The sequence below is a fragment of the Amyelois transitella genome, chromosome 24 (genome assembly GCF_032362555.1).
Source record: "Amyelois transitella isolate CPQ chromosome 24, ilAmyTran1.1, whole genome shotgun sequence".
NCBI classification, from domain to species: domain Eukaryota; kingdom Metazoa; phylum Arthropoda; class Insecta; order Lepidoptera; family Pyralidae; genus Amyelois; species Amyelois transitella.
Genome location: NC_083527.1, coordinates 7,137,733 through 7,165,554, shown reverse-complemented (window position 1 = coordinate 7,165,554; position 27,822 = coordinate 7,137,733). Strand labels below are relative to the sequence as shown.

The 27,822-nt window shown below is 37.0% G+C and overlaps 2 protein-coding genes across 5 annotated transcripts in view; one reads left to right on the top strand and one right to left on the bottom strand.

The window, feature by feature from the left end:
* The window catches only part of LOC106143468 (protein 4.1 homolog), an 84,697-nt gene extending 65,794 nt beyond the window's left edge, over window positions 1-18,903 (top strand). The window contains exons 9-18 of one of the 4 annotated variants that reach the window (XM_060951374.1): window positions 503-594; window positions 2,529-2,628; window positions 3,360-3,424; window positions 3,777-10,766; window positions 10,951-11,169; window positions 12,004-12,102; window positions 12,793-12,879; window positions 13,494-13,595; window positions 14,065-14,175; window positions 15,335-18,903. In XM_060951374.1, the coding sequence (XP_060807357.1) occupies window positions 503-594; window positions 2,529-2,628; window positions 3,360-3,424; window positions 3,777-10,766; window positions 10,951-11,169; window positions 12,004-12,102; window positions 12,793-12,879; window positions 13,494-13,595; window positions 14,065-14,175; window positions 15,335-15,406 (7,937 nt within the window). In that variant the 3' untranslated portion in view covers window positions 15,407-18,903. Of the gene's footprint in view, window positions 1-502; window positions 595-2,528; window positions 2,635-3,359; window positions 3,425-3,776; window positions 10,767-10,950; window positions 11,170-12,003; window positions 12,103-12,792; window positions 12,880-13,493; window positions 13,596-14,064; window positions 14,176-15,334 lie in introns of all 4 variants that reach the window. The other 3 variants (XM_060951373.1, XM_060951371.1, XM_060951372.1) reach the window with 3 other exon arrangements.
* A 1,053-nt stretch (window positions 18,904-19,956) lies between these two features.
* LOC106143458 (pancreatic lipase-related protein 2-like) lies at window positions 19,957-27,186 on the bottom strand. Its single transcript, XM_060951421.1, has 8 exons — window positions 27,021-27,186; window positions 26,055-26,151; window positions 25,252-25,421; window positions 24,465-24,587; window positions 23,245-23,417; window positions 22,628-22,697; window positions 20,539-20,722; window positions 19,957-20,086 (listed from the first exon to the last, which is right to left on the bottom strand). Exons 1-8 carry the CDS (start codon window positions 27,184-27,186, stop codon window positions 19,957-19,959), a joined length of 1,113 nt encoding a protein of 370 aa, XP_060807404.1.
* Between the last annotated feature and the right edge of the window lie 636 nt (window positions 27,187-27,822).

Below are 27,822 nucleotides of genomic sequence, written 5' to 3'. Positions count from 1 at the left end.
ATAAACACTCTGTTCCTAGTAGGTTATATATTCCTTGTATATACTATAACTACATTGTGCCGTATAGGCTTATAAACTTTCTCTTACATCGATATTTCTAATTCGATCTTTCTTTGAAGAAAATGCTGCAGTGCAGTTTGCTACCGCTTCTTCTGCATTGACGCCTTGGAAGTGGCAGTAAACTTAGTTTTAAGTAATTTATTTGACGTCAACCAATGTTGTGAAACCAAAAGATTTGACAATTATTAAGCAATTATTATATGAAGCATCCTATAATTATGATTTTTTTTTTTTAATTACAATATGAACATACACCACATACTTCTTGAAGCTCTCATTTTAACTGCTTTCACTCTTCTTTAACTACTTAACATTCTATTGACAAAACCTACACAAGAACAGATCAGCAGTTCTTAATTTATTACGTTACAAACATTTGTATATAGTTCAAAATTAAACGTTTCTATCGTTGTAAATAAACGTTATTATATCTTCTTTCCAGCACTGGCCGAGAATGAGTCGATGCCACCCGAAGCCGCCAAGAGGCACACCATGCCGCCTCAGCCGGCGCCCAGACCTGGAATCAAGGATAAGGTGAATATACCTACATACATATGTACGTAAAATCACACCTCTTTCCCGGAGGGGTAGGCAGAGACTACATTGTATATATTAAGTACTTACCATAACTAATTCTAATTAAGAACATATTTTAATTAATTTTACTATTCAGACCAAATGAGAGAATATATTTTTTTTATGTGCGAGCGCGAATGATCTACATATTTCTTTGAATCACTATCAAAATTACATGTTCGCTGGAAAACATCTCCCATATCCAATTGATTTTTATGCTTAATTTATAGAGTGATGATGATGAGTGAATAGTCGCCTTAATTTTTTATTAAATGTTATGTTAGTCGATTTATTTAGAACTTCATAAGATAAAAGAAAATTAGGTATTTTAAACTGTGTAATCAGCATGTTTAGTAGTTAATATTCTGTGGTAATGATTTTGATTGGCTTCTTCTTATTTATTTTTAACATATCTCATTGTCCGGTCGGAGAATATTATTAGTGTAGTTTACTTTATTTAAACTGAGTTTTGTTTAAAAAGAGAAATGATTAAGCAATGCTGCTTGTAAAATTAGAAAGATATTTTCGTCAACGGATGGCGTTATTTGAACTTTTAGACTATAGATGTGTTTTAGCCCAATACACGATGTATTCTCCGACAGACATACTTGGTTTTGGGATCGGAAAGCATACTCGTTATTATATTAATAATTTTATTCGTATTGGCATAACTGCCGTTTTGTTTTTAGGAGACGGTTGGCTCTGTCTTTTTCTTAAGAAAATAAGATGTGATATATATTATCTATATTTGAGTTTAAAAAAAGAGCATGAAAGTTAATGAGAACTAAAATAAAGTAAAATTACTTGGCATAATCTTTATGCTTTTGTCACTGTCGCAGCCGGCCGATTTTTTCGTTCGGATTGAAAAAAAAAATATCACGTCTAACCGGGTAGACAGAGCCAACAGTCTCCAAAAGACACGAATTCCACGTTAAGCTGGAAACTTAATGATGGAATTTTTCATATATAACAAATTACGTTAAACAACTACTTATGCGTAAAACAATTATGCCGACCGATACCCCCAAAACACGAACTATAATGACGTTCACTCGCACGCGGCCGGAAGATGCGGCGTCGGTCTGGCGGCACCTTCAGCGCGTCGTCGGCGAGCTCGCTCGAGGGCGAGTACCTGGCAGGAGACAAGGTGCTGTCTGGGCGGAGCTTTACAATAAATTTTTAAACATGGAACTGTAGATGATTCGAACTTTGAATTGTAATAGCTCGGTTTTGAAAAAAAAAATCGATTTGATTTGATTTGTGTTGGATTGGAATCTTAAAAAGAACAATTTTAAATGTTTCGCTTTTTAAATCGAGGACATTCTATTGTCATTACTGTTTTAAATAAGGGGATGAATCAAAATATTTTACAAACACAAATAATAATAACAGAGTCACGAATCTGGTATGTAATTAATTAAAAAAGTTCAGCGTGATCGCTGACAAAAGCAATTAAATTTATGTCAAAAAATATGGCGAAATTTTTAAAGCATAAGTGTAGACTAATTAACGTGTAGAACAATGGGGTTTTATATAAAATTATTCCTTTACCATATTATATTGGAGGTAATTTTTATACATTATATCAATAACATGTTTCACTCGACCGTTTCAGATGTTCATTTCTCATAATGATAATCATATCTCAACTCTTTTTTTTTCTCCGATTCAAGAATCATTCTTGTGATTTTTGTGCACTGATCTATATTATTAGTTCACTTCAATGTCTAGATTTATCACAGTCCTTGTTAGAATTAGATAAATATCATATAAGATTTAGACAGAAGAGATTTTTTTCAGTTTCAAATGTTTTAAAACTAAATTAAAGGTTGTACAGGTGGCTCCAACTTGTTTTAAAATTATTCTTCAATATAGATGTTTGGTGTTTCCAGAAACCCCCGCCAGGGGCAGTGAAGGTGATGCCCACAGCACCGGAGAAGAAGGAGAAAGAGGAGAAGAGAGTAGCTGAACAGAAGAAGCCGGCCGAGAACGGTAATGGTAATATCCTCATAAATAAATCACTAATATTATAAATGCGAAAGTTTGTGAGTATGTCAGGATGTCAGTATGGATGTTTGTTACTCTTTCACGCAAAAACTACTGAACCGATTACGATGAAATTTGGTATGTAGGTAGCTGAAGACCCAGAATAACATACAGGCTTTTTTATCCCGGAGTTCCCGCGGGATTGATTCCACGCGGACTAAGTCGCGGGCGGCTTCTAGTATAAGATAAATAAGAGTACATTAATGGACTGAAAGTCCATCTAGTAACGAAAACAAATAGAAAAATATGTATGTATATGTATATATTTCGGCAATTGTTTTAATACAGTACTCTTTTCAAGGGATATGGACGTCATTATATGTTATGTTAGATTTAGTTTTATGGGACTACTCTATCTCTTCACCACGGATGTTGTAAAAGGCGACTAAGGGATTGGTTTATAAACCTGAGATTTTTCTTTTAGGCGATGGGCTAGCAACCTGTCACTATTTGAATCCCAATTCTATCAAAAAGCCAAACAGCTGAACGTGGCCTTTCAGTTTTTTCAAGACTGTTGGCTCTGTCTACCCCGTAAGGGATAAAGACGTGAAGATATGTATGTATGTTAGATCTAGTAGATCATGCAGAGTGTTTTACTCATAACATACTGTCAGATGAGAAGTCGCCGAATACTATCTTTGATGTATAAATATAATAAACAAATGTTCATATTCCAGGCACGGACACCTCCAGTGATCCCGGCATCGCGAACAACGTAGACACCACTCCGAAGAAGTCCAAGGTAAATCACTTGACACAGTGCAATATAACTCCGATATTTATCAATATTTGCAAGAATGGTAGACACCGTCGGGCATTTTTGACACAACTCTCGTGTGATGTCTCATAAATGTAGTTGTTAATGTATCATACAAGTTCTGTACATAAGTAAATGTTAGTTGACGCATAGCAGTGCATGCATATATGCATTTTTACTATTAATTTTGCACTGTCTTATAAGTTTGACGATTTTCGAAATGTGTTTTCAGAGGAATTGTCACAATGTTGATGTGATTTTTGTAATCGTTTTCTTTATTTTATTGTTTTTTTTTTCTGTTTTTCCCTTCCTACCCACCCCATTCCTGACACAATAGGGAGGATTCGGACTGTTCGGAGGTAAGAAATCGCCGAAAGAAGAGAAATCGCCTAAAGATAAATCGCCCAAAACTAAGAGTAGGTCGCCCAAAGAGAAGGATAAGAAAATCAAAGATCCCAAAGCTGTGCTTGACACGTCCAATGAAAGCTCGAACCTTGACACGTCCGGTGAGAAGAGCCCTGTTAAAGAACAAGAGAAACCTGGTTTCACGAAGCCTTATGAATATATCGACACAGAAAAAAGCCCGACTAGATCGAAGCCGTTCATCCAAGGTGCATTTAGTTATGAAAAGGAACCAATCAATGAAGAAAGACAAAGAGAACTCGATGCATCGCAAAGCCCAGCAACTAAAAAAGCAGGTCTTGCTTTCAATTATGCTCCTGGCGAAGACAGAAAAGTCGCCGAAAGTGCTGAAAAGCGTAGGTCGCCCGATGATCCGTCTAAACTTAAAACACCAGGCATCGACTATGTTCAATCAGCAGCTCTTAAAGAACAGGCTAAAGCACCTAAGAATATCATTGATCCTACTCTAGCGTTGTTGGACGCAGAAAGAGCTCATCACGAAGCACCTCACAAAGCAGCTGTGGCCGTTCCCGTAGCGGCCAAACCAGAAAACGAAGTACAAATAGTTATCATCACAGGGAAATATAATCCGAAGAGTAAAAAACTTGATGACGCCAACGGAACCATTCTAGTTACGAGAGGCACGTTGAACAAAGCTAATGGCAAAATTCAGACAGAAAAGGAGTTGATAAATACGAAATCTGGACAAGTTAGCTACACCGATCCTGCCACAGGGAAACAGGAAGTCAAAAATGGACACTTGGATTCAAAGTCTGGACATATATTGTTTACTTCAGGCGTAGTGGATCCTAAGACAGGAAAAATTGATCCAACATTGGCTCAACAATATTGTTTTGTTGAAAAGTCTGCTGATAAAGTTGGTGCCAAGCCCGGAAGAGAGGTTGATCTTGTAGTTATTACTGGCAAATATGACGGTAAACATAAGAAATTAGACGCATCACATGGTCATGTCGAAGTGTCCAGAGCAGTTGTCGGTCCTGATGGTATAGTCAGTTCCAATTATGGACCCATTGACACAAGAACAGGGAAAATTGATTATACAGATCCTAAAACGGGCAAACTTGATCCTAAACAAGCTTATGTTGATAATAAGACCGGTAATATTACTGTTACGACTGGGGTTATTGATCCCAAATCAGGGAAGGTGGATTCATCACTAGCACAGCAGTTTAGCATTGTTGAAAAAGACGCTACAAAAGCAAACAGAGAAGTGAGATTAGTGGTAGTTACAAGCAAATACGACTTGAAATCTAAGAAATTAGACCCATCTTTCGCACACGTTGATGCCGTTAAGGGAGTACTCAGTGGCTCCGATGGAAAAATATACACTGAATATGGAGTTATCGATCCCAGAACAGGAGAAATCCTGGTTACAGACCCAAAGACAGGGAAACAAGAGATCAAGAGCGCACAAGTCGATCCAAAAACTGGCAATATTTTGCTTCTTTCTGGAGTTATTGATCCGAGAACTGGACAGTTGGATACAAAATTAGGCCAACAATACAGTATCGTTGATAGACCAACAGATACATTTGCATCTCTACCTGGGAAAGAAGTTCAGTTAGTGGCCATCACTGGTAAATATGATTCCAAGAATAAGAAATTAGACAATCCTAATGGCTTTGTCGAAATATCTCGTGCTGTTATTAGCGATAAAGATGGCACAGTCCATACTAATTTCGGAGTTTTGGACCCGAAAACAGATAAAATATATTTCACAGATCCAAAAACAGGTAAACGGGATTCAAAACAAGCTGTTGTGGATTCCAAATCAGGAAGTTATATTGTGACGTCAGGAGTTGTTGACCCAAAGACTGGTAAGGTTGATTCAGGTCTCGCTCAACAATTGAGCATTGTCGATAGAGATGCTCCCAAAGGCATTCCAGAGAGACTTGTCAATTTAGTCATTGTCACTTCTAAATATGATCCTAAGAGTAAGAAATTAGATCTCACCAATGCTCATGTCGACTCTATTCCTGGAAAAATTGATGATAATGATTTGGTTCATACAGAATTTGGTGTTATTGATCCCAAAACAGGCGAAATAACTAAAACTGATCCAATCACTGGCAAACAAGAAGTTAAGAAAGCAGCAATTGACTCTAAGACTGGCAATTTATTATTGACATCCGGTGTGATTGACCCCCAGACTGGTCACGTTGATGCAAGCTTAGGTCAACAGTTAACAATTGTAGACAAACCTAAAGACAAATTTGCCGCCGTTCTTGGAAAGGAGGTACAGCTTGTTGTTATTACAAGCAAGTATGATCCTAAGCACAGAAGGCTGGATAACCCGAACGGACATGTTGAGACTTCTCGTGGAGTCGTGGCCGGAGATGGAAGAGTTCATACCAATTTCGGAATTATTGATCCTAAAACAGGAAAAATTGAGCACGTTGACCCTAAAACAGGTAAACAAGAGATCAAACAAGCTGTGGCCGATCCTAAAACTGGTTATCTGATTGTTTCTTCGGGAGTCATTGATCCACATACAGGGAAAACAGACTCGTCTCTTGGCCAACAATTTACTATAGTAGATAAGGATGCTCGTAGAAGTGCTCCAGAAAGATACGTTAATTTAGTTATTGTGACATCTAAATATGATGCTAAAAACAAGAAGTTAGATATTGCTAACGCGCATGTAGACACTATTCCTGGCAAAATTGAGCCGGACAATAAAGTGCGTACAGAATTTGGTTTAGTCGATCCACACAGTGGTGAAGTAACTGTGATTGACCCAGCAACTGGCAAACAAGAGGTTAGAAAAGCATCAGTAGATCCTAAAACAGGAAATCTTTTGCTGACTTCAGGTGTTGTAGATCCGGTTACTAAACGGCTAGACCCTACTCTTGCTCAGCAAATAAGTGTAGTAGAGAAGCCTAAAGACAAATTTAGTACAGTACCAGGTAAAGAGGTACAATTGGTCGTAATCACAAGCAAATATGACTCTAAAAATAAACGTCTTGATAACCCTAACGGTCATGTTGAGACATCTAGGGGTATTATTGCTCCAGACGGAAAAGTACATACAAACTTTGGAACTATTGATCCTAAAACTGGTAAAATTGAGTATGTCGACCCAAGAACGGGCAAACAGGAGACGAAACAAACCATTATTGACCCTAAAACTGGAAGTTTGTTGCTTACATCAGGAGTGATTGATCCAAAGACAGGTAAAACAGATTCTTCACTTGCTCAACAATTGACTGTAGTAGAGAAAGGTGCTCGACCAGCAGCTCCTGAGAAATGGGTCAACTTGGTTATAGTAACATCGAAATATGACCCCAAGTCCAAGAAATTCGATCTTGCCAACGCGCATGTCGATACCGTGGCTGGAAAAGTTGGAAAAGATGACAATATCGTTACTGAATTTGGTGCGATTGACCCTAAAACTGGTACTATTGTGTATACAGACCCTATCACAGGTAAACAAGAGGTCAAAAAAGCTACAGTTGATCCTAAGACCGGAAATTTGGTGCTTGCATCAGGCGTAGTTGATCCACATACAGGACAAGTTGATCCGACACTTGGCCAACAAATAAGTGTCGTAGAGAAACCTGTTGACACTTTCACACCTGTACCCGGAAAGGAAGTTCAATTAGTTATTATTACAAGTAAATATGATCCCAAACACAAGAGGTTAGAGAACCCGAACGGTGTTGTTGAAACTTCAAACGGAATTATCGCTTCAGACGGAAGAGTCCACACTAATTTTGGTCTCATAGATCCAAAGTCGGGCAAAATTGACCAAATTGATCCTAAAACAGGGAAAGCTGACACTAAATACGCATTCCCTGATGCTAAAACTGGTAATTTGATTTTAATAACTGGAGTAGTCGATCCTAAGACTGGGAAACCAGACCCGTCACTTGCTCAACAGCTTACTATCGTTGAAAAGGAAACTAAGCCAACAGATAGAGAAATACATCTCGTTGTTATTACTACTAGATACGATCCCAGAACTATGAAGCTTGATATGACTCAGAGTCACGTAGACACTGTTCCTGGTACAATAAGTGCTGATGGAAAAATTCGTACAGCTATTGGCGTTGTCGATCCCGCTTCTGGAGAAATCATTGTCACTGATCCAAGGACTGGTAGACAAGAAGTCAAGAAAGCTAAACTTGATCCAGCTACTGGACATCTGACTGTTAGCGGCCAAGTTGTTGATCCGATTACAGGAAGAGTTGACCCCAATCTGGTACAACAATACAGCATTGTTAATAAATCAGTTGTACCGCATAGCAAGCCAGTATCTAAAGGCGAGATACGCCTAGTTATCGTTACAAGTAGATATGATCCATACACAAAAACCGTTGATGCTGAAACAGGAAATATTGATGCCTCAAAGGGCTACGTTAGCGCTGAAGATGGGAAGATACACACAGATTTCGGTATTATTGATCCAAGATCAGGGCAAATTCTGTACAAAGATCCTGTCACTGGCAAACAAGAATTGAAACAAGCAGAAATCGATCCAAAGACAGGCAATTTCATCGTCACATCGGGAATAATTGACCCTAAGACCGGCAAAGTAGACCCTACATTCGCTCAGCAGTTATTGATTGTTGATAAGCAAAATGTGTTGTCTAAAGTAGCGCCAGCCTCCAGAGCTAGTATTTCCCCAGTAAGGCAGATCCCTTCACCAATAAAAACACCATCATCTACGCCAGTTCAGTCTCCTATTCAATCACCTGTGCGTACTTCATCGCCAATTCAGCAAACTTCACCTATTAGCTCAGTTATTCAGAGATCTTCGCCGGTCAAACCGACGACGGCACCCCCACCTATTCCACCCAAAAGAAAGATTGTTAAAATCATGGTCATCTTCACCAAAGTGGATCCCAAGACCAAGAAGCCAGACTTGCATACGGCAGAAGTTGAACATCTCACTGGAATACTGGATCCTAACGGTCTTATCGAAACTAAATATGGGGTTATTGACTCTCACAAAGGTCATATTGTTATCAGTGATCCCAGTGGACAAAAACACACTAAAGAAGGAGTTGTACTGTCTGAAACTGGACAAATCTTTATACCCTCAGGTGCGGTGGACCCGAAAACTGGTAAAATAGATAACAATTTGGGCATGATTCTTAGTGTTGCTAAACAAGACGACCCAGTCGTAGAAATCACAACAATAACTGGTCCCATCAACCCTAGAAGTGGAAGAGTGATTATCGAGGAGGGTTCAGTCGAGCACACGAAGGGCAAAGTTGATGCTGATACAGGTCACATTTCTACCAAATATGGTGTTATTGATCCCTCTAATGGTGTAATTTTTACGACAAATACCTCCGGAGCTCAAGATACAAAGCCCGTTAGTATTGATGAAAACAACGGCCAGATCACTATTGCGGGAGTAGTAGATCCTAAAACAGGAAAACTTGATCCCAATCTTGGTCAATGTCTTGTCGTTGGTACTCATATCGATCCAGTAGTCGAAGTTACAACCTTCGTAGGCAAGGTAGACACGAAGAAGGGTGTCATTGAACCTAAGCATTCAGTTATTGAGAGCTCTACCGGTCAATTTAACCCAGAAAATAACAAAATCGATACCAAATACGGCCAGATCGATCTGGTCAAAGGAACAGTCACTTATAATGATCCGAAGACAGGCAAATTCGAGAGTAAAGAACTCAAAGTCGATCCAGTTACTGGTCAATTCTTACTCCGAAGCGGTCAAGTCAATCCGAAATCTGGTAAACCTGATAAAGATATCGGAAGAATGATCTGTTTGAGAATAATCCAAAACAAAGTCGACCCCGTATCTGGGAAACAAATTGTCTCCAATGATCCGAAAAATGTCAAAGTCGATCCAAAGACAAACCAGATTTGGATAGCTGGACCCAAAGATCCTCAAACAGGAGAATTGCTGTACACTGCTGGACAAGTCGACCCTATTACTGGCTACATTATCACGATTTACGGGCGCATTGATCCTAAAACAGGCACTATTATTAGAACGACAGACATTGATAAGTCATTCATCAAAGTCGATCCGATCAACGGTCAAGTATACACAGCCACCGGTGAAGTTGATGAACACAATCAACCACTTTACTCCGCCTCTCAAGTCGACCCTGGAACTGGTGAAATTTACACTAAATTGGGCAAGATCGATCCTAAAACGGGCAGATTAATAATAATTAAAATTTACGTCATCACACAAAAAGACGACAAAGGTCGCGTTAAGGAAGTCGATCCCAAAGAATGCACTATCGATGAAACAACGGGCAGAATTATTACAACTAAGACAGTTTATCTCTACCAAATCGTAGATCCAATCACTGGTGAAACGATTGACGTAGACCCAGACGATCCAAGGCTGAAAGGTGCCAGAACTACTGTCACGCAAACTATGACGCTTTCCGGCAAGATTGATCCTGTAACCGGCAGGATAAAGACAGAGTATGGCGATATTGATCCTGACACGGGAGACATTGACCCGAGCACAGCAGTAAGAGATCCAGTCACAGGGCAGTTAATATTACACTATTCACAAATAGATCCCTCTCATTTTGAAGACAAGAGCGGCAATTACACGATTGAGAAGGAAACTCAAGACTTACCGGCGAACATTGACATCCAAACAGTGAACACACACAAATTCTCAACGTTCGGCAAAGACGAGAGTCCGGCGCGAGGCGACGAACCCAAATCGTTCACGGAATACACGACAAGCGAACACATAAGACATCAGGGATACGTTTCCTCAACTCCTTTATCCTCAAAGATCCCGATTTCACAGCGAAGCAAAAAGACTCCAACGCCACCTGTGGTCGTGAAAACGACTACAAAGCAACTTCTGACGAAGAATGACGAAGGAGTCACGCACAACGTTGAACAAGAGGTGGAAAATCTCGGAACCGGAGAAGTTACCTTCTCGACGCACACGAATAAGGTTCGTTACATTTTTTACATAAATTTCAAGTAACTGGCACACGAGACGCCATCCCGATGTTTAAATGTTGTTTTCTTTTTGTGGCCTAATATAGTTTTTTTAAAGCTTAGCTTTAGTAGCAATCAATGTTTCTACTAGTATTTCCATGTATATAGTAAGCATGCTAGTTTTAACCTTTAATTAGGCTGAAACCCTTGAGCCGATGGAAGGGAAGAGCCCTTATGTGACCGCGAGGGCTGTAACTACAAGAACAGCGACTACGCATCACGACTTGGACACGAAAGCCAAGACGCAACAGATGGAAGAAAAAACAGTAGCACACACATTAACCTCATCAGCGACGAGGCAGGAGCAAAGGGTTTTGACGCAAGAAGTCAAAACTATGGTCACTACTGGAGATCAGGTGAAACTTATTTCTATTATGAAAAAAAATCCAAATCATTCTTTGTTTAAATCATAGCATGTAACTGGCATTTTAAGTTTCTTTTTTTTGTTTAAATCAGTTTCTTTTTGTTTTTGAGGCAGTTCTTTCGCACTGGCTTATTAAAGCTATCGTCACTTGTTTTTTTGTAACTTACATGCATTTGTCGTCATTGAATGAAGCTTCTGACAGATGCAGCCTCGAGAGTGCATGATGTTATTTGCTTTCCAGTGCTCTAGAAATCTAAAAAATCTAGAAAGATAATAGACTTAATATAAATGATGAGAAAAAATTTAAACATTTTACGAAGTTATAGTTATTTAAAAAAGCCATATCGTACAAAGCATCATTAATGGGAATAAAAAGAAATTGATCAAAAAAATTTTTATTTGAAAGAACTGTCAAACAGCATGTTATTTTGTTCTAATTTCGATTTTTTTGTTTTTTTCCCTTCCCCTACTATGAATGGACCATATGGATTGACCTCGGATTTGCCATAACCCTTGGATACGGCATGAAACTATACCTTGAATCCTTGATATTTAATCTTCCTTTCCATTATGTAATTAAACTTTCCATTTTTGTTTGCGAAATATCTCATTTTTTTTGGCATCGTGTCCACCACATCATTTGGTGATTCAATTTAAATTTTATGTTCATCATTGGACAAAATCACAAAATATCATTGGACAATTTTCATTTGCACAATTTACATAATAATTATAATTACACCCGATCCCGACATATTACCTACCATTGTGTTAACCTCAATCCTACACCCGATTCACTTCACTGGACGGTCATGGATGGTCACAGCTAACAAGAAGAGGGTCAGAAAGTTCTGTCAGCAGTGGTGACTCTGGCACTCCGATAGATTTCGACGAGGGCGCAGGAGAGGGCCATTATTATTTGACGGTGAGTTTGAAAGTAATTCGTGCATACTCGGCAAGGGATATGAATAAAAAATGAAACTGAAAAAAAATATCAAATTGTTTTACGACATTTACAGATTTTGTAGTACTGTTATTGATGGCAAGTAAAAATATTTTTTCTTGAAAATTTATGTTTCATTATCAAATGTAAATACGAAAGTCTTAGATAATTATTTAATTTTAGTTTCCATGTTTTCTTTGCCGAGTACAAATCTAATTTATATCTATTATTTTATTCTAAGATATAATATAAATATAAGGTGTAAGTACCTATTAGTTCCAAATATTTTTATCCAATTTCAATTCACCCTTCTAGAGTATTGTTCCGTACACTTCACAATTATAGTGAGTATTGTATGTCGTGTGTAGCATGCGAGTGTGATGAGCATTTTGTATTTGCATGTATTCAGAATTTGGAATGTTAATCAGTATAGTTTTTTGACAATTATGAATATTTATCACAAGAACGTTAAAACACCGTTTCATTAATAAAAAATGGTAAGTGGAAATTTCAATATTTTAGTACCTACTCGTATAATTCAAATGTCATGAGAGAGCAGACCTGTAATTTGTCTCAGACATTCGACAAAGCAAATCATACAAATTTAATATTCAACACTGATTTTAATGATAGTTTTATTCATCATACTAAATACATTACAATATTTCTCAGGAACCCGGCGCGTATAGAACGACTACGACCACTTCGGTGGTGGGGAATGCGCCGTTTGGCAGCATGGTGCACGGGGGCGCCACAAGGGTGAGTACTTGGACCATTATGTTTAATGTCACTATCTTCCATACTTATTTTGTGTTAGGCAGTAGGCTTAGTTAAGGCAATTATTATAGTTCATTAAAAAAAGTCGTGTTCGTCCTGGCGCTAATTACTGGGAGCAGCTCCGCGTCTACCTACGATCACGATCCAAGTCCAATTATCTTCATTCTGGAGGATATAAGTTCTGGTTCTAATGCGTAGCCTAACCCAGCTTGGATTTCTTGTTTTTTACTCATTTTAAGACCTTGCTATTCAAAATTTGAAATAGTTTTCTGCTAAAATGTTTACGTCCATATCCTTCTGCCACTGAAAAAAAAAGGTTTTTACTTGATAACTTTCTATATAATCTTCTTATTTATAAAATTCTCGTGTCACAATGTTTGTTCCCGTACTCCTCCGGAACGGCTTGACCGATTCTCATGAAATTTTGTAGGCATATTGAGTAGGTCTGAGAATCGGCCAACATCTATTTTTCATACCCCTTAGTGATAAGGATTGTTAACCCTTAACATTTTTTTTTAACTAGGAATTACTTTATATGGCAAAACAACGTTTGCCGGGACAGCTAGTATTCTTATAATTATGTGTTTCTTTATCAGACAAGCACCGGTCCTCAGCTAGAAGAAAGCGAGCCCGCTGAAGGCGAGGTGGTGTCGTCGCAAACCATCAGCTCCAAGACTCGCACCGTCGAAACCATCACCGTAAGTAATTACGTGCATACATATAATTCTTCATCCCTTGCGGAGTAGACAGAGCTAGCAGGCTTGGAAAGACTGAAAGGTCACGTTCTGCTGTTCGGCTAAAGATGGAATTGAGATTCGAATATTGACAGGTTGCCAGGCCACCGCTTATAAGAAGAATATCAAGTTTTCAGTCTTTTCATAAGTAGACTTTTACGAAATATATCATAGAGTGCTGGAAACCATGTGGACAAAAAATACATTTATTTTATTCAAATCAAATTTTTTTATTCACTATTATGGAACAATTCAAACATTTCCTTAATAATTGTCATATCATATGGTTTCACAACATTGGTTGACGTCTAATAAATTACCTACTTAAAACTAAATTTACTGCCGCTTTGCACCATTGAGTATTATTGTCTTATAGTCTCTTATAATAATTCATACTCATTATAAATTCTCAAAAAATATCGTATAATCACAGTATAAGACGGAGAGGAACGGCGTAGTGGAAACGCGGGTGGAACAGAAGATCACAATACAATCGGACGGCGACCCGATCGATCACGACCGGGCGCTCGCCGAGGCCATACAGGTAATTATTTCAAATCATCTTTATTGTGGTACACATGTTTTACATAGATCTTAAATATATAATAATAAATGTTTCAATCTCTAATTTAAACGGCCTCTGTGGCTCAGCGGTACTACGCTTGTCTGTGACACCGGAGGTCCCGGGTTCGAATCCCGGTCAGGGCATGATGAGAAAAGAACTTTTTCTGATTGTCTTGGGTCTTGGATGTTTATCTATATAAGTATTTATTATAAAATATAGTATCGTTGAGTTAGTATCTCGTAACACAAGTTTAGAACTTACTTCGAGGCTAACTCAATCAGTGTAATTTGTCCCGTATATATTTATTTATTTATTATTTATTATTTATTTCAATGTGTCCTATTCTTAACAGAACGTTCAATATAGGTACAGCTGTTATTGTAGATCTAATTCATGAATTAATATTAGAAATTAAAATTATAATAAGTTCTTCAACTAATCCATAATAATAGGATTAAGATTCATTAAGTATTAAATTAGTCAACATTTTAGACAACAGTTTCTTATCTATAATGAGGACCCGAAATCGACAGGTGGCATGCAGAGATTAATGAATGTGGACGAAGCGAAAGAAGTATTCACGGATCGTGGAAATATGTAGTAGTCTCTGTCTACACCACAGTGAATGAGGCGACACACAGCTTGAGCTTTTTAAAATAAATTAGAATAGATTTATTTTCAAAATTGGGTACAAGGTATCACTTGTTGACGTCACATCACTTAAATCTAATTATAACTACTTTTGACAGGGAAATGCCTTAAATTATGGAAGCGGGTGTGAGGTCAGCCCAAGAATATGATAAACCAATAGGCTTGAAATTGATTTATATGTTATGTATGAAGCAAAAGAAATGTGCGTGGATTGTGGCAAAATATAGTATGTGTTTTTCTTAATTTTGATGAAGAACTGTAAAATGTTTTACCACCTACTTTCAACAATTTCTGACATAATGTTGGTGCTAGCAATGGTTTAAGTTAACCCATATTGTTTTTAAGGACTTATATTTTTTTCTATTTTTGTAATTATATTTTTCTTGACTTCCAGCCAATTTCTAACTTAGAAAAAAATATTCACAAGCTTTAGTAAGCCTAAAAACTTTTATGTTTCTAAATTTTGGTCATCGTTTCTTCATTACAGGAAGCCACAGCGATGAACCCCGACATGACCGTTGAGAAGATCGAAATCCAACAGCAAAGCACTCAACCGTAACCCTGTAACGGCTCAAACGGCCGCCATCTTGACGCGCCGCCATCTTGTTCTCTATCAACAAAATGGCCGCCGATCGAACACTCCATCTCGCTTCCGCAACAAGGAAACGAACGAGACAACAATGGCGACGAAACAAAAGCTACTTGCATGTATGCACACATACATAGGACTTAAGCTGTAAGTGGAACTGCGAATAATAATTATTAAGTTATTTAATTAATGATTAAACATTTATATTGGATGTTGTGACGTCGAAACGCACTTTATACTATAGATTTATTACGAGTTAGCGGTTAATGTAAAAACAATATTATTAAGAGAGCATTTGCAATTTTTTTTTAAATAAGGCTTAGTTTAAGGCAGTTCAGATTCCGGCTTTTAGCAATCGATGTTGCCATAGTTCGTGTTTAATTCATTGCGAAGTTTTCAATATGGATAGCTTTAAAAATGTCACACGAGGTAAACCACCGTTTTTAGATTTAAAAAAAAAAGGTATATTTCCTCTTTATATTTTATCTTGTAACCACTACAGTGTAACGCGGGACTAAATAAAGAAATATATAAAGTTGTTTGATGTTACATTTATTATTGTCATTTAAATTAAATGATTAATCGTATAAAATTGTGATTAACTTCTGATTAATCATATAAAATTATCACGAAAAAAATTAAAAGTTTTCTTTTTATCAAACAAACAAAAAAAATATTTAATGATAAAAAAAATATTTTTCTTTATTTTAATTATTTTTGTAACATCAAACAACAACAAAAACTTGTTAACAAAATATAATTAATATATTGTCGTGTTGCTGCAGCTCTGATTATATTCACCATTAGGTGCTACTATTTAGGAATTAAGATTGTATGTTAGTGCCCAACTCCGAAACATGACGAAACAATAGTTAAAAACTTTAAATTAACAGAAACAAAATTTTCCACGTAACTGACAACATTTTTTTATATTTTAAATGCACAAATTTACATTTTTAAAGTACTGATAAAATTTAAATTACTTTTTTTTAAGTACCTAATAAAAATTGCAATTTAAAATATTATGTACTACGAATTTTAAAATAATAAGATGAAACAAATCTCGAATCACCAATAATTATTATATACCTAATAAAATTAAAAAAAAAAATCTGTTTTTGAAATTTAATGTTTAAATTTAAATTATAATATCGTTGATACTAGTGTGCCTTTTCGAATATGCGGGCGGGAAATCGTTGCCCGTTAAGTAAATGGGAAAATTGACGATAATACAATTCTTTTTTTGTTTTATAATAATAGAGTCTGATAAATAATTTGGCGAAATCTTAATTTCAAAATTATAATTTGACATTTTTTTATTTCAAATAACATTTTTTTAATGAGAAATATAAATTTTTAATTATTTTATATACATATAAATTTATTTAATATAAATTTTGACACGTCACATTTTCGCAACGAGATTGTCAATTCGAATTGTTTCAGCAGTCATTGCTTTTGGTATTTAAATTATGTATGAGCATTGTGAATTTAAAAAAAATAAGCTTGGTCTGTGTTAGGTTAGGCCGGTCAGCATTTCATTTTGTCAAATTCACGGGCACAAAGTTCTGTTACATGAATAACAGACGACAAAAGAATAAAGTTTGATCATCACAATATTTATTGCCGTATTATATATTAAAGTTGTTAAAACTTTGGATTTTTCATAATATATGTTTTTTTTTTAAATATGCATGCCAATTTGACATAAATTTTAATTATGACTGCTGTAGAACAGTGCAATAGTTCGTAAAATTATAGGTTATATTTGAACATGATGCATGCCTTATTTTGCAAATTATGTTAAGTCATGAACATTAAAAAAAATAAATACATAGTATACAATCCTGTTACACAAAAATGTGTTGTATGTTATTCGTGTTACAGCTTTTTTTCTATATATCATCACTATTTTTAATATAATCTAAAACAGGACATTCCAGCTTTGTCAAAAGCTAGGCAATCTAGCTCTTATATCTAATGTACCATGACACAAAGTGTTTTTTTTGTCTATTTAAGGTTATTTCTAAATGCAACTATTAAACTATCCGTTTGACTCACGAGACGACCATCTATGATTATATCGTCTAAATAACTGTTAAAATTATTGTGTCATCACAATAGGCAAGCTAGCTCGATTCATTAAAATAAATTAACGCTAAGAATTAGTGATAATATTGCCAACTCCATTTAGTCTTAAATCGTCTCGCGAGGTCAAAAGATTAGTTTGAAATAATTTAAAAAATGATACTGATATTGTACAATTATTATTATTAATATATTTCTTACACGGTAGAATAGGTTTTGTAACAGATAAGGTTTATTATGAAGTTAATACTGATTGTGAATCAGATTTTAATTGTAAACTTGTTTGTGTTTATTATTTTTTTACGAAGGAGGTCGTTCATTTTTTTTTTTTGGAAACTTGGGGCGAATCGTACTATTTTTGATCAACGGAAAATAGGTATGCATATTTAGTTCTTGATGGATTGACAGGTCCTGAAAGGGAAAATGAGAAGGAAGAAAAATAATTGGAGATAAGGGAACTGAAAAAGAGAGGTTAGATAGATACAAAAAAAATAATAATTGAAATTAGAAAAATCTTCATGTAATTCCATAATTTGAAGTACTGTCGTAAAGAAAATTGTTAACTTTGATGCAACTGTCTTAGTCACCCATATTTTTTTATTTGTAATTTGGTTAAATGTTTACCAAATTGTGTTGATAGCTTTGAAAATATATGCCCGAAATGAATGATCGCCCTTGATGTTTTATTTAGTGTTACATTCGCGGATGTCGCCTGTTGCTAAAAATATATTATAATCATTCGCGAGAATTATATATTCTCAATCATTTTTGAGCAATTATGGCGTATTCAAGAATGTTATAGTTTTAGTAATGTACAGTCGAACAGAAAATAGAATGTGTAAAATCAGATGCTTCGGCGTCAATTTTAATAGAACGTTTAGTTTGATTTTTTTTATGTTTCATTGAAGAATATTAAATTTCTACTAAGTAATTATATAAAAAATAAGCTCTTTTGGTATACAACTGATAACATATTTGAACTAGCTCCAGCGATATTTTTTAAAATAATATAAATAATATTTGCCCATAACTTTTTATATCGATGATATTGTCAAATAACGTTAAAGCAATCCATAAATTATGCTTTTAAAAATTATGGATCCCATATAAGATGAATGAATGAATACAATCTTTCGTGCATACAATAAGAACAACATTTAATTAAACATTTAAAACAGTTATTTACTTGATGCGATGAAGCCGTTACTTTTAACACTTAAGATTTTTCTGCACGACTGTACAGCCAAGTCTCCGTTGTTTCGTCCCTATATTTATTAAAGATGTTTATTTTTCTACCTATGCGTCTGACCTCGATTATTATTTGTATTATTAATAAGAGGAAGTTATCAAATAGAAATACAATAAAATGCTTTGTTTTATACATTCGTTTTATTTCACTTTTAAACAAAAATGTGCAAATAACTATGGAATTCGTGATGTTACTTAGTGAACATGCCTGCTGCCTTACTAATAACAATAAATATAATAATGAGCTAACTAGCTAAATTTATCTACGCGAAAAATAATTGCTTTTTTTTTATATTTCAAGAGTAGTTTTATTCAAACTTACATTACCTTATTAACTTAAGGTACTGAAGTGAACAATCTTTTTTAACTCTTCGTAGGTTATTTATTTGTCAGTTGTAAAGACAAAGACTTAAACTTAAGTAAAAATAAACTAACAACTTATTTTAAGCTGTGAAAAAAAGTTACTTAAAAATTGACTTAATCCTCTAATTCAAATGTGGTAACTTTAAATACATTGACAGGACAATAAATACATATAAATATATACAGGACAAATAACACAAATTGAGTTAGCCTTGAAGCAAGTTCGGGACTTGTGTTACGAGATACTAACTCAACGATACTATATTTTATAATAAATACTCAAGACCCAGTCCAATTAGAAAAAGTTCTTTTTTCATCATGTTTTTGCCGGGATTCGAACCCGGGACTTGCTGTGTCACAGACAAGCGCAGTACCGCTGCGCCACACAGGCTGTCTAAAAACTGCAATTCACCATTAAAATATTTTTGAATCTATTGAATAAAGTTCATATTATCTAAACTAAGGTATTGGCCTAACGATTCACTGTTATATATCGTCGGGGATAGTTCAAATCCGCGTAACTAGCATTGGATAATTCCGCGTAGGTATAAATGACAAATGTAGCCATTTTAAGTTTTCGCGGGAAATTCACGCAAAATCTTGATAGGCTGCCACCGACTTGAAACGAGTTCATTTCGACCAAAAGATAGAACACATTACTAATTACTTTTTGTGTAAAAATGAGCTTAAAATTAATTGAATTAATAAAGTTATTAAGTTTTAACCTTCCCCTGTAAAACTGGATCTATATGCAGATACGCACCTTTTACGTATGGTAGATTCGCGGATTTGCACTATCCACGACGATATTAAAAAAAAAATCAAAACAGTCCACTGAACCCAGTCTCTTCATACATCAGTCCCTTGTCTCCGAGACCGTACGGAGAGCTCCCGCTAGTCTGCAGGTAATACTTCCCGCGGGAGCTGGTATTGGTCCCGAAGCCCATGTAGCTGAAAAAAAAATACATGTAGTCGCTTGCGGGGTAGACAGAGTCAGCAGTCTTGAAAAGACTGATCGGCCACGTGCAGTTGTGTGGCGACCTCATTATGCCACAAGACACAACAAGCCTATTCAACATAAAATCAATTTTTCAATTCGAACCAGTAGTTCCTGAGATTAGCGCGTTCAAACAAACAAACTCTTCAGCTTTATAATATTAATATAGATTATTTTCTCATAACGCTTAATAATTGCCAAATCTTTTGGATTCACAACATTGGTTGACGTCAAACAAATTACTCAAAACTAAGTTTACTGCCGCTTCCAAGGCGCCAGTGCAGAAGAAGCGGTAACAAACTGCACTGCAGCATTTTACGTACGTACGTACGTTACGTGCGTGTTTAATACCTGTATTATTTATTAATAGTATAATGCAACGCGAGTTTAACATCAGTTATCATACCTTATATCCCCACTACACTTCCCCTCTTTGAACGAGTCCCAGCTGTCGCACTTCACAGCCGGGAACGCTTGCTGGTCCAGGATAGACTCGCAGAAGTACAGCCAGGATCTGCCGTGACAGCAGCGTGGAGACACGTTGCAGTTCGGCTGGGAGGAACCCCCGTTAGGGTAGTAATCTACGTGACCTGGAAATTATGTTTGTAAAGTCTTTATTGAAAAATGATACAGTTAATATAAATGTATGTACGGGACAAATTACACAGAATGAGTTGGCCTCGAAGTAAGTATGAGACTTGTGTTACGAGATACTAACCCAACGATGCTATACATAGATAAAATAATAAAATCATAATGACAAGACAAGAGTACCGCCGAAACCGCCGAGCTTGCATGAAGAGAGTTATGAATGTGGATGAAGCGAAGGAAGTATGCAGAGATCGTGGCAAGTGGAAAGAGGTAGTCTCTGCCTACCCCTCCAGGAAAGAGGCTTGATTTTATGGATGTATGTTTTATGCTATATTTTATAATAACTACTTATATAGATAAACATCCAAGACCCAGACCAATCAGAAAAAGTTCGTTCCTCATCATGCCCTGGCCGGGATTCGAACCCGGGACCTCTGGTGTCACAGACAAGCGTACTACCGTCAAAACAATTCAGTTACAAGTACTCTTCTTTCTACTAGCTTAAGTCTCAGTTGCATCCTCACCACTTGACCAAGAATCCTATATCTATATAAGTACATATAATAAAATAGTAAAAATATTTTGTCTGTACATTTAGTATTTTTGACTGAAATGGATAAAGGGTCACTTAGAATGAATAATAGAAAGCAAAATTTTGTATTTTATTTTTGTCTCGAAATTTACGCGGATGAAGTCGCGGGCAACAGCTCGTAATATAATATGTAAGCACGTCTGTATATCTTGCAGGGAAGACAGAGCCCGCAGTCTTTTAAGACTGTAAGGCCACGCCTAAAGCCTAACCCTTAGTCGCCATTTACATCCATGGGAAAGAGATGGAGTGGTTCTATTCTTTTTTATATTGGGTGCCGGGAGCCACACGGCACGGATCTTAACTTGAGTGAGTCAGGTTTTTACACGAAGCGACTCCCATCTGACCTCCGCAACCTTTGTAGAAAAACCTTACCCGTAATGGATCGATCATGGTTACACATCGAGTTAGCTGAATGTTACAAGTTAGCTAGCTAGCATTATTTACTACCGCTTACAAAGCGCATGTGTAGAATAAGCGGCGGAACAAACTACACTGCAGAATTTTCACCGGTCGTCAATTTACAAATCTTAAATGAAGATCATGGACATTGTCTACATTAAAGGATTAAAGATTGAAATTAATATCAATTTAAAATTAAAATATTGATCAAAATGTTCATGCTGGTCTGTTAATGAAAAAAAAACATAGTTTAGCTTCAATTGTCCTAATTTTGTATGCGATGCCCTTATTGTCAGGTTGGGTGGGAGAGATCCCACTTAGTTCAAGTTTAGGATAAAATACGTTTTCTTGTATGTAAGTATGTGTGTGTTTGTAACGCGATAAATTTCGTACCGTTGCTCTGATTTAAGGGTTGTTGATGCTCCTATCCATCCACCTTTGTGCCGCTTTGACGCAATGCATGCGTCAGATTGTGTTTTTTTTTCACTTTTCGATTTTTCGAATTATAGTCAACTAGCGACCCGCCCCGGCTCCGCACGGGTGTAAAATTCGGAAAAAATTATACATAAAAACCTTCCTCTTGAATCACTCTACCTGTTACAAAAAAACGCATCAAAATCCGTTGCGTAATTTTAAGATTTAAGCATACAGACAAACAGACTAAAATAGCGACTTTGTTTTATACTATGTAGTGATTTTAATTTTCAAAAGTCCCAAAAATAATAAGAGACACCGTGTTTTTTTTTCACTTATGGATTTTTCGAATTATAGTCATAATTTTTATTCAAAAAACAGCTACGTATTTTTATTATACAAATCCTAAAAAATAATAAACGACACTTCAAGACTAGGGTTCAGGTCTCGACACGGGGCAATAGATCGGGGCTGAATGAAAAAAGGGAATAGGGCTTACCAACTTGTTCGTCAATGCCCATCACTCCCGCGTTAGTGTGAATCACGTCCACGAAATCTGCGTCTGAGGCCTGAAGATCAGATAAATATAGATAAATCAGAAACTGTTGGCTCTGTCTACCCCGCAATGGATATTGACGTGACCATATGTATGTAAATCAGAAACTTTTTAATAACCATCTCATACTCTTTCTAATAATACGCTATTATTAAATTAATAAAACTGTTCATTATTAAATAATTTAATTGTTCTCGAAAATCGTTCGATATATGCAAGGCTTTAAGTTATAGCGATTTTATGTATGTATTTGAAATCTCTGATTCTGTTCCTATTGTATATTTTTATCTGTAAAGGTTCCTTAATTATTCGTTGCTTCAAAGTCTGCATAGTTGTAAACATATATTCATATAGAGTTACATACATACATACATAAAATCACGCCTCTTTCCCGGAGGGGTAGGCAGAGACTACATCTTTCCACTTGCCACGATCTCTGCATACTTCCTTCGCTTCATCGACATTCATAACTCTCTTCATGCAAGCTCGGCGGTTTCGGGTACTTTTGACCTGACCCTTATATAGAGTTTCGTGCACTAAATGCGCATATAACTACCTACCTGTAATCTCAATTCCGGTTCAGCCTGGGCAAAGCAAGGTCCCGCCGGGTCCAAGCCGGTGATGCGCCCCACGCGCTCCCCCGTCGCCCCCTGGAACGTCTTCCCGGCGAAGCTGGCCATGTGGGAGCCCAGGCTGTGTCCTATTATGTGGATGGATGAGGAACTGATCCCGTCTGCAAAGGATACCGGATCTTAAGATAGATAGATAAACTCTTTATTGCACCATAAGAAAAAGAAAAACAGAAAAAAAAACACAGGTAGTCAATGAGGTACAAAGGCGGACTTATCGCTTAAGCAACTTGCCATAGATGAAATAACTTTGGGGGGTATGAAATGTAGTGGAGAAAATAAGGTTTATGTAAAACTAGCTGTGCCCTTAGTCCACTCCATCTCTTAACTATGGATGTCGTAAAAGGCGAGGAAAGGATAGGCTTATAAACTTGGGATTCTTCTTTAAGGCGATGGGCTAACAACCTGTCACTATTTGAGTCTCAAATCTATCAACAAGCCAAACAGCTGAGCGTGGCCTATCAGTCTTTTCCAGACTGTTTAATCTGTCTACCTCGCAAGGGATATAGACGTGTTTATATGTATGTATGTATGTTGACTGGTAGAGAGAGAGTGCTATTAGCATTAAGTCCACCTATTTTACCTTTAACGGTCAATAATTTTTTAAATAAATATATTAGTTATTATTAGTGCCGTGTGGTTCCCGGCACCAATAAAAAGAAGAATAGGACCACTCCATCTCATTCCCATGGATGTCGTAAAAGGCGACTAAGGGATAGGCTTACAAACTTGGGATTCTTTTTTAGGCGACAGGCTAGCAACCTGTCACTATTTGAATCTCAATTCTATCATTAAGCCAAATAGCTGAACGTGGCCTTTCAGTCTTTTCAAGACTGTTGGCTCTGTCTACCCCGTAAGGGATATAGACGTGATGATATGTATGTATGTATGTATAAATATATTAAGCCATAAACTTATAGATAATTTGTTACTGCTTCATCTGCATCTGCCTTGGAAGCGGCAGTAAACTTAGTTTTAAGTTAATTTATTTGACGTCAACCAATGTTGTGAAACCAACTAATATGACTATTATTAAGCTATATGAAGTATCCTATAAAGAATCAAAATTTGAATTTTGTTTTTCATATACTTAAGAAAACTCCTAACGTGTCAATACAAGAATCAGATCATTTTAACCATAATCTACTCACTCTTAACCAAAGCAGCCAGCACGTCCCCAAGTTTCTGGCCAATGAACCTGACGTAGCTGGTGGAGCGGAGGTACCACCACTGGATGAGAAATCCAGCGTCCAGGGCAAACACGTGGTTAGCACCTGGTCCAAAATAAACAGGAGATTTGTTAGTTTGTGCCGTGTGGTTCCCGGCACCAGTACAAAAAAGAATAGGACCACTCCATCTCTTTTCTATAGATGTCGTAAAAGGCGACTAAGAGATAGGTTTACAAACTATTGGCGATGGGCTAGCAACCTGTCACAATTTGAATCTCAATTCTATCATTAAGCCAAATAGCTGAGCGTGGCCATTCAGTCTATTCAAGAATGTTGGTCTATCTTCCCCGCGAGGGATGTAGACGTGATATTAATGTATGTTAACAGGGTCGTGGAAGTCAGATAGGAATAACCTGATTTACTTAATTCTGCATTGTGTTCGTAGGCACATAGTCCTGAACTCCTGACTTCTCAGGAATGATGCCGGGACGAACGGCCCAGTGGTAATACGCCTCTCTGTGCCATTAGAGTTCCCAGGTTCGAATCTCGGTCAGGGCATGATGAGAAACGAACTTTCTCTGATTGGTCTGGGTCTTAGATGTTTATCTATATAAGTATTTATTATAAAATATAGTATCGTTGAGTTAGCATCTCGTAACACAAGTCTCGAATTTACTTCGAGGCTAACTCAATCTGTGTAATTTGTACAGTAAGTACATATTTATTTATTTTACCGCCAAAGAAGATAGAAATTTTATACGTTCATTACCTTTAGCAAACAGCGCGCTGCTAACGTTCCCAAAATCCGATTTGCCTGGGTTTGAGGTGAACCCATGGATGTAGATGAAGAGCTTCTCATCAGGGGTGTAGGTATTGGCTTCCTGGACTATGGCCTGAGCTGCTGTGTTGATGTTGTAAGTGCGAGTTGCGTTGCTGTTCCTGGGAAATGAATGGCATTAATAAGAACTACTAGCTGCGCCCTGGGGTTTCGCTTCCGTGGGAATTTCTTTGGGTTACCTGTTTAAAGCTTTTCTCAGGAGAACGGTCAAAACCGGGATTTAGTAAAGTCGATGGATTGCCGTGTGGTTCCCGGCACCAGTACGAAAAAGGATAGACCAGGATCAGTCTTTTCGAGACTGTTGGCTCTGTCTACCACACAAGGGATATAGACGTAACCATATGTATGTTTGTAGGTATAATATGATGGATTTTCGGATAAAATCTAGTTATATATTTTAATTTTCATTTCAATTTTAATTTAATTTAAATTTTCTGTATTTTTGCATGCCATGACGGGTTAAATGTGCGAAATGTATATGCTTTGTAACACCTACATATAATTGTACCGCATTTATAGCAAATAAAGTATTTGTATTTGTAAGGGATAGGCTAACAAACTTGGGATTCTTTTTTAGGCGATGGTCTATCAACCTGTCACTATTGGAATCTCAATTCTATCATTAAGCCAAATAGCTGAATGTGGCGATTCAGTCTTTTCAAGACTGTTGGCTCTGCCTACCCCGCAAGGGATATAGACGTGACCATTATGTATGTATGTATTTGTACACGTACCGTGACAGATATTTAAGAGTGAGGGAGTTGACATCAGGCTCGTTGTAGCCCGCCAGCTGCTCGTACGCGACTCCTTCCAGCTTCTTCACTTCTTCACCTGGAATTGAAGGCATGAAGGACTTCTCTCTCAAATCTTTTATTCATTATTATGGGACACTTCAATGTAGAATAATAATTGTCATATCTGCTGGTTTCACAACATTGGTTGACGTCAAATTACTCAAAACTAAGTTTACTGCCGCTTCCATGGCGTCAGTGCAGAAGAAGCGGTAACAAACTGCAGTGCAGCATTTTCTTCAACAACGTCAACTTAACCATTATTCAAACTTAGAATAGAAATGTGGACGAGAGAATACATTGTTGTGATTAATTGAATTATTCGAAATTGATATCTTTTTTTAATTTTTTTGTGGAATAACCAAAGATGGATAAAGAGAATATATTTATTACTAGCTGTGCCCGCGACTTCGCCCGCGTGTAATAGTTATTGTGGGCATCATTGAAGCCCTCGAGGATGAATAATTTTCCCCGTTTTTTTTTTCACATATTCTATTATTACTTCGCTTCTTATAATTGCAGCGTAATGTTATATAGCCTATAGCCTTCCTCGGTAAATGGTGTATTCAACGCAAAAATTATTTTTCAATTCTTCATTTCGAACCAGTAGGTAGTTCCTGAGATAAGCGCGTTCAAACAAATAAACAAACAAACTCTTCAGCTTTATAATATTAGTATGGATACATAATTACCGCAAGAGCATCAGTTAGTGAGGGAAAACATCGTGAAGAAACCTGCACATTCAGGTAACCATTATCGATCCGATACGTGTTAGGTTTTCCTGCAAAGGTTGCGGAGGTCAGACGGGAGTCGCTTCGTGTAAAAAACCTGACTCACCCAATCCAGGATCCATGGTCAAAGGCACACCTTGGCTCCTCTCGTGATGAATGGACAAAAATAAACATTTACAAGCGGCAAAAACAGCGCTAGTGATCATTTGTATCACCGCCATTGGTACTTCAGAGAAGTCTTCTTGGATGCCCACGTCACTGCTGTTCGCCTGTTGAAGAACCTGGCAAGAGCTGGTGGATAACAACGCGAGGAAGCCGAGGGTGGTGGAGAAGTGGAGTAGCATTGTTGTAGTCTGAAATTATGTAAGTTATAGCTAGGTACTTGTGCCGTGTGGTTCCCGGCACCAGTAAAACAAAAGAATAGGACCGCTCCATCTCTTTCCCACGGATGTCGTAAAAGGCGACTAAGGGATAGGCTTACAAACTTGGTTTTTTCTTTTAAGCGATGCGCTAGCAACCTGTCAGTATTTGAATCTCAATTCTATCACTAAGCCAAACAGCTGAGCGTGGCCTATCAGTCGTTTCAAGACTGGTGGTTCTGTCTACCCCGCAAGGGATATAGACGTGACAATATGAATGAATGGAATATAAAGTATTATTAAAGTTCACCGTGTTTGCCGTGTGGTTCCCGGCACTATTACAAAAAAGAATAGGACCACTCCATCTCTTTCCCATGGATGTCGTAAAAGGCGACTAAGGGATAGGCTTATAAACTTAGGATTCTTCTTTTAGGCGATGGGCTAGCAACCTGTCACTATTTGAATCTCGGTTCTATCATTAAGCCAAATAGCTGAACGTGGCCATTCAGTCTTTTCAAGACTGTTGGCTCTGTCTACCCCGCAAGGGATATAGACGTGACCATATGTATGTATGTATGTATGTATTAAAGTTCACGAGTAGATTAGACGTAACAATTAGAC

Excerpts from the sequence above, each read along its gene's own strand:
- LOC106143458 (XM_060951421.1), bottom strand. The coding sequence starts at position 27,186 with ATGCTACTCCACTTCTCCACCACCCTCGGCTTCCTCGCGTTGTTATCC. Across the intron at positions 24,588-25,251 it reads CAGCGCGCTGTTTGCTAAAG|GTGCTAACCACGTGTTTGCC; the intron begins GTAATGAACGTA and ends ATTTTGGACCAG. Across the intron at positions 22,698-23,244 it reads AACCGGAATTGAGATTACAG|GCCTCAGACGCAGATTTCGT; the intron begins GTAGGTAGTTAT and ends TCTGATCTTCAG.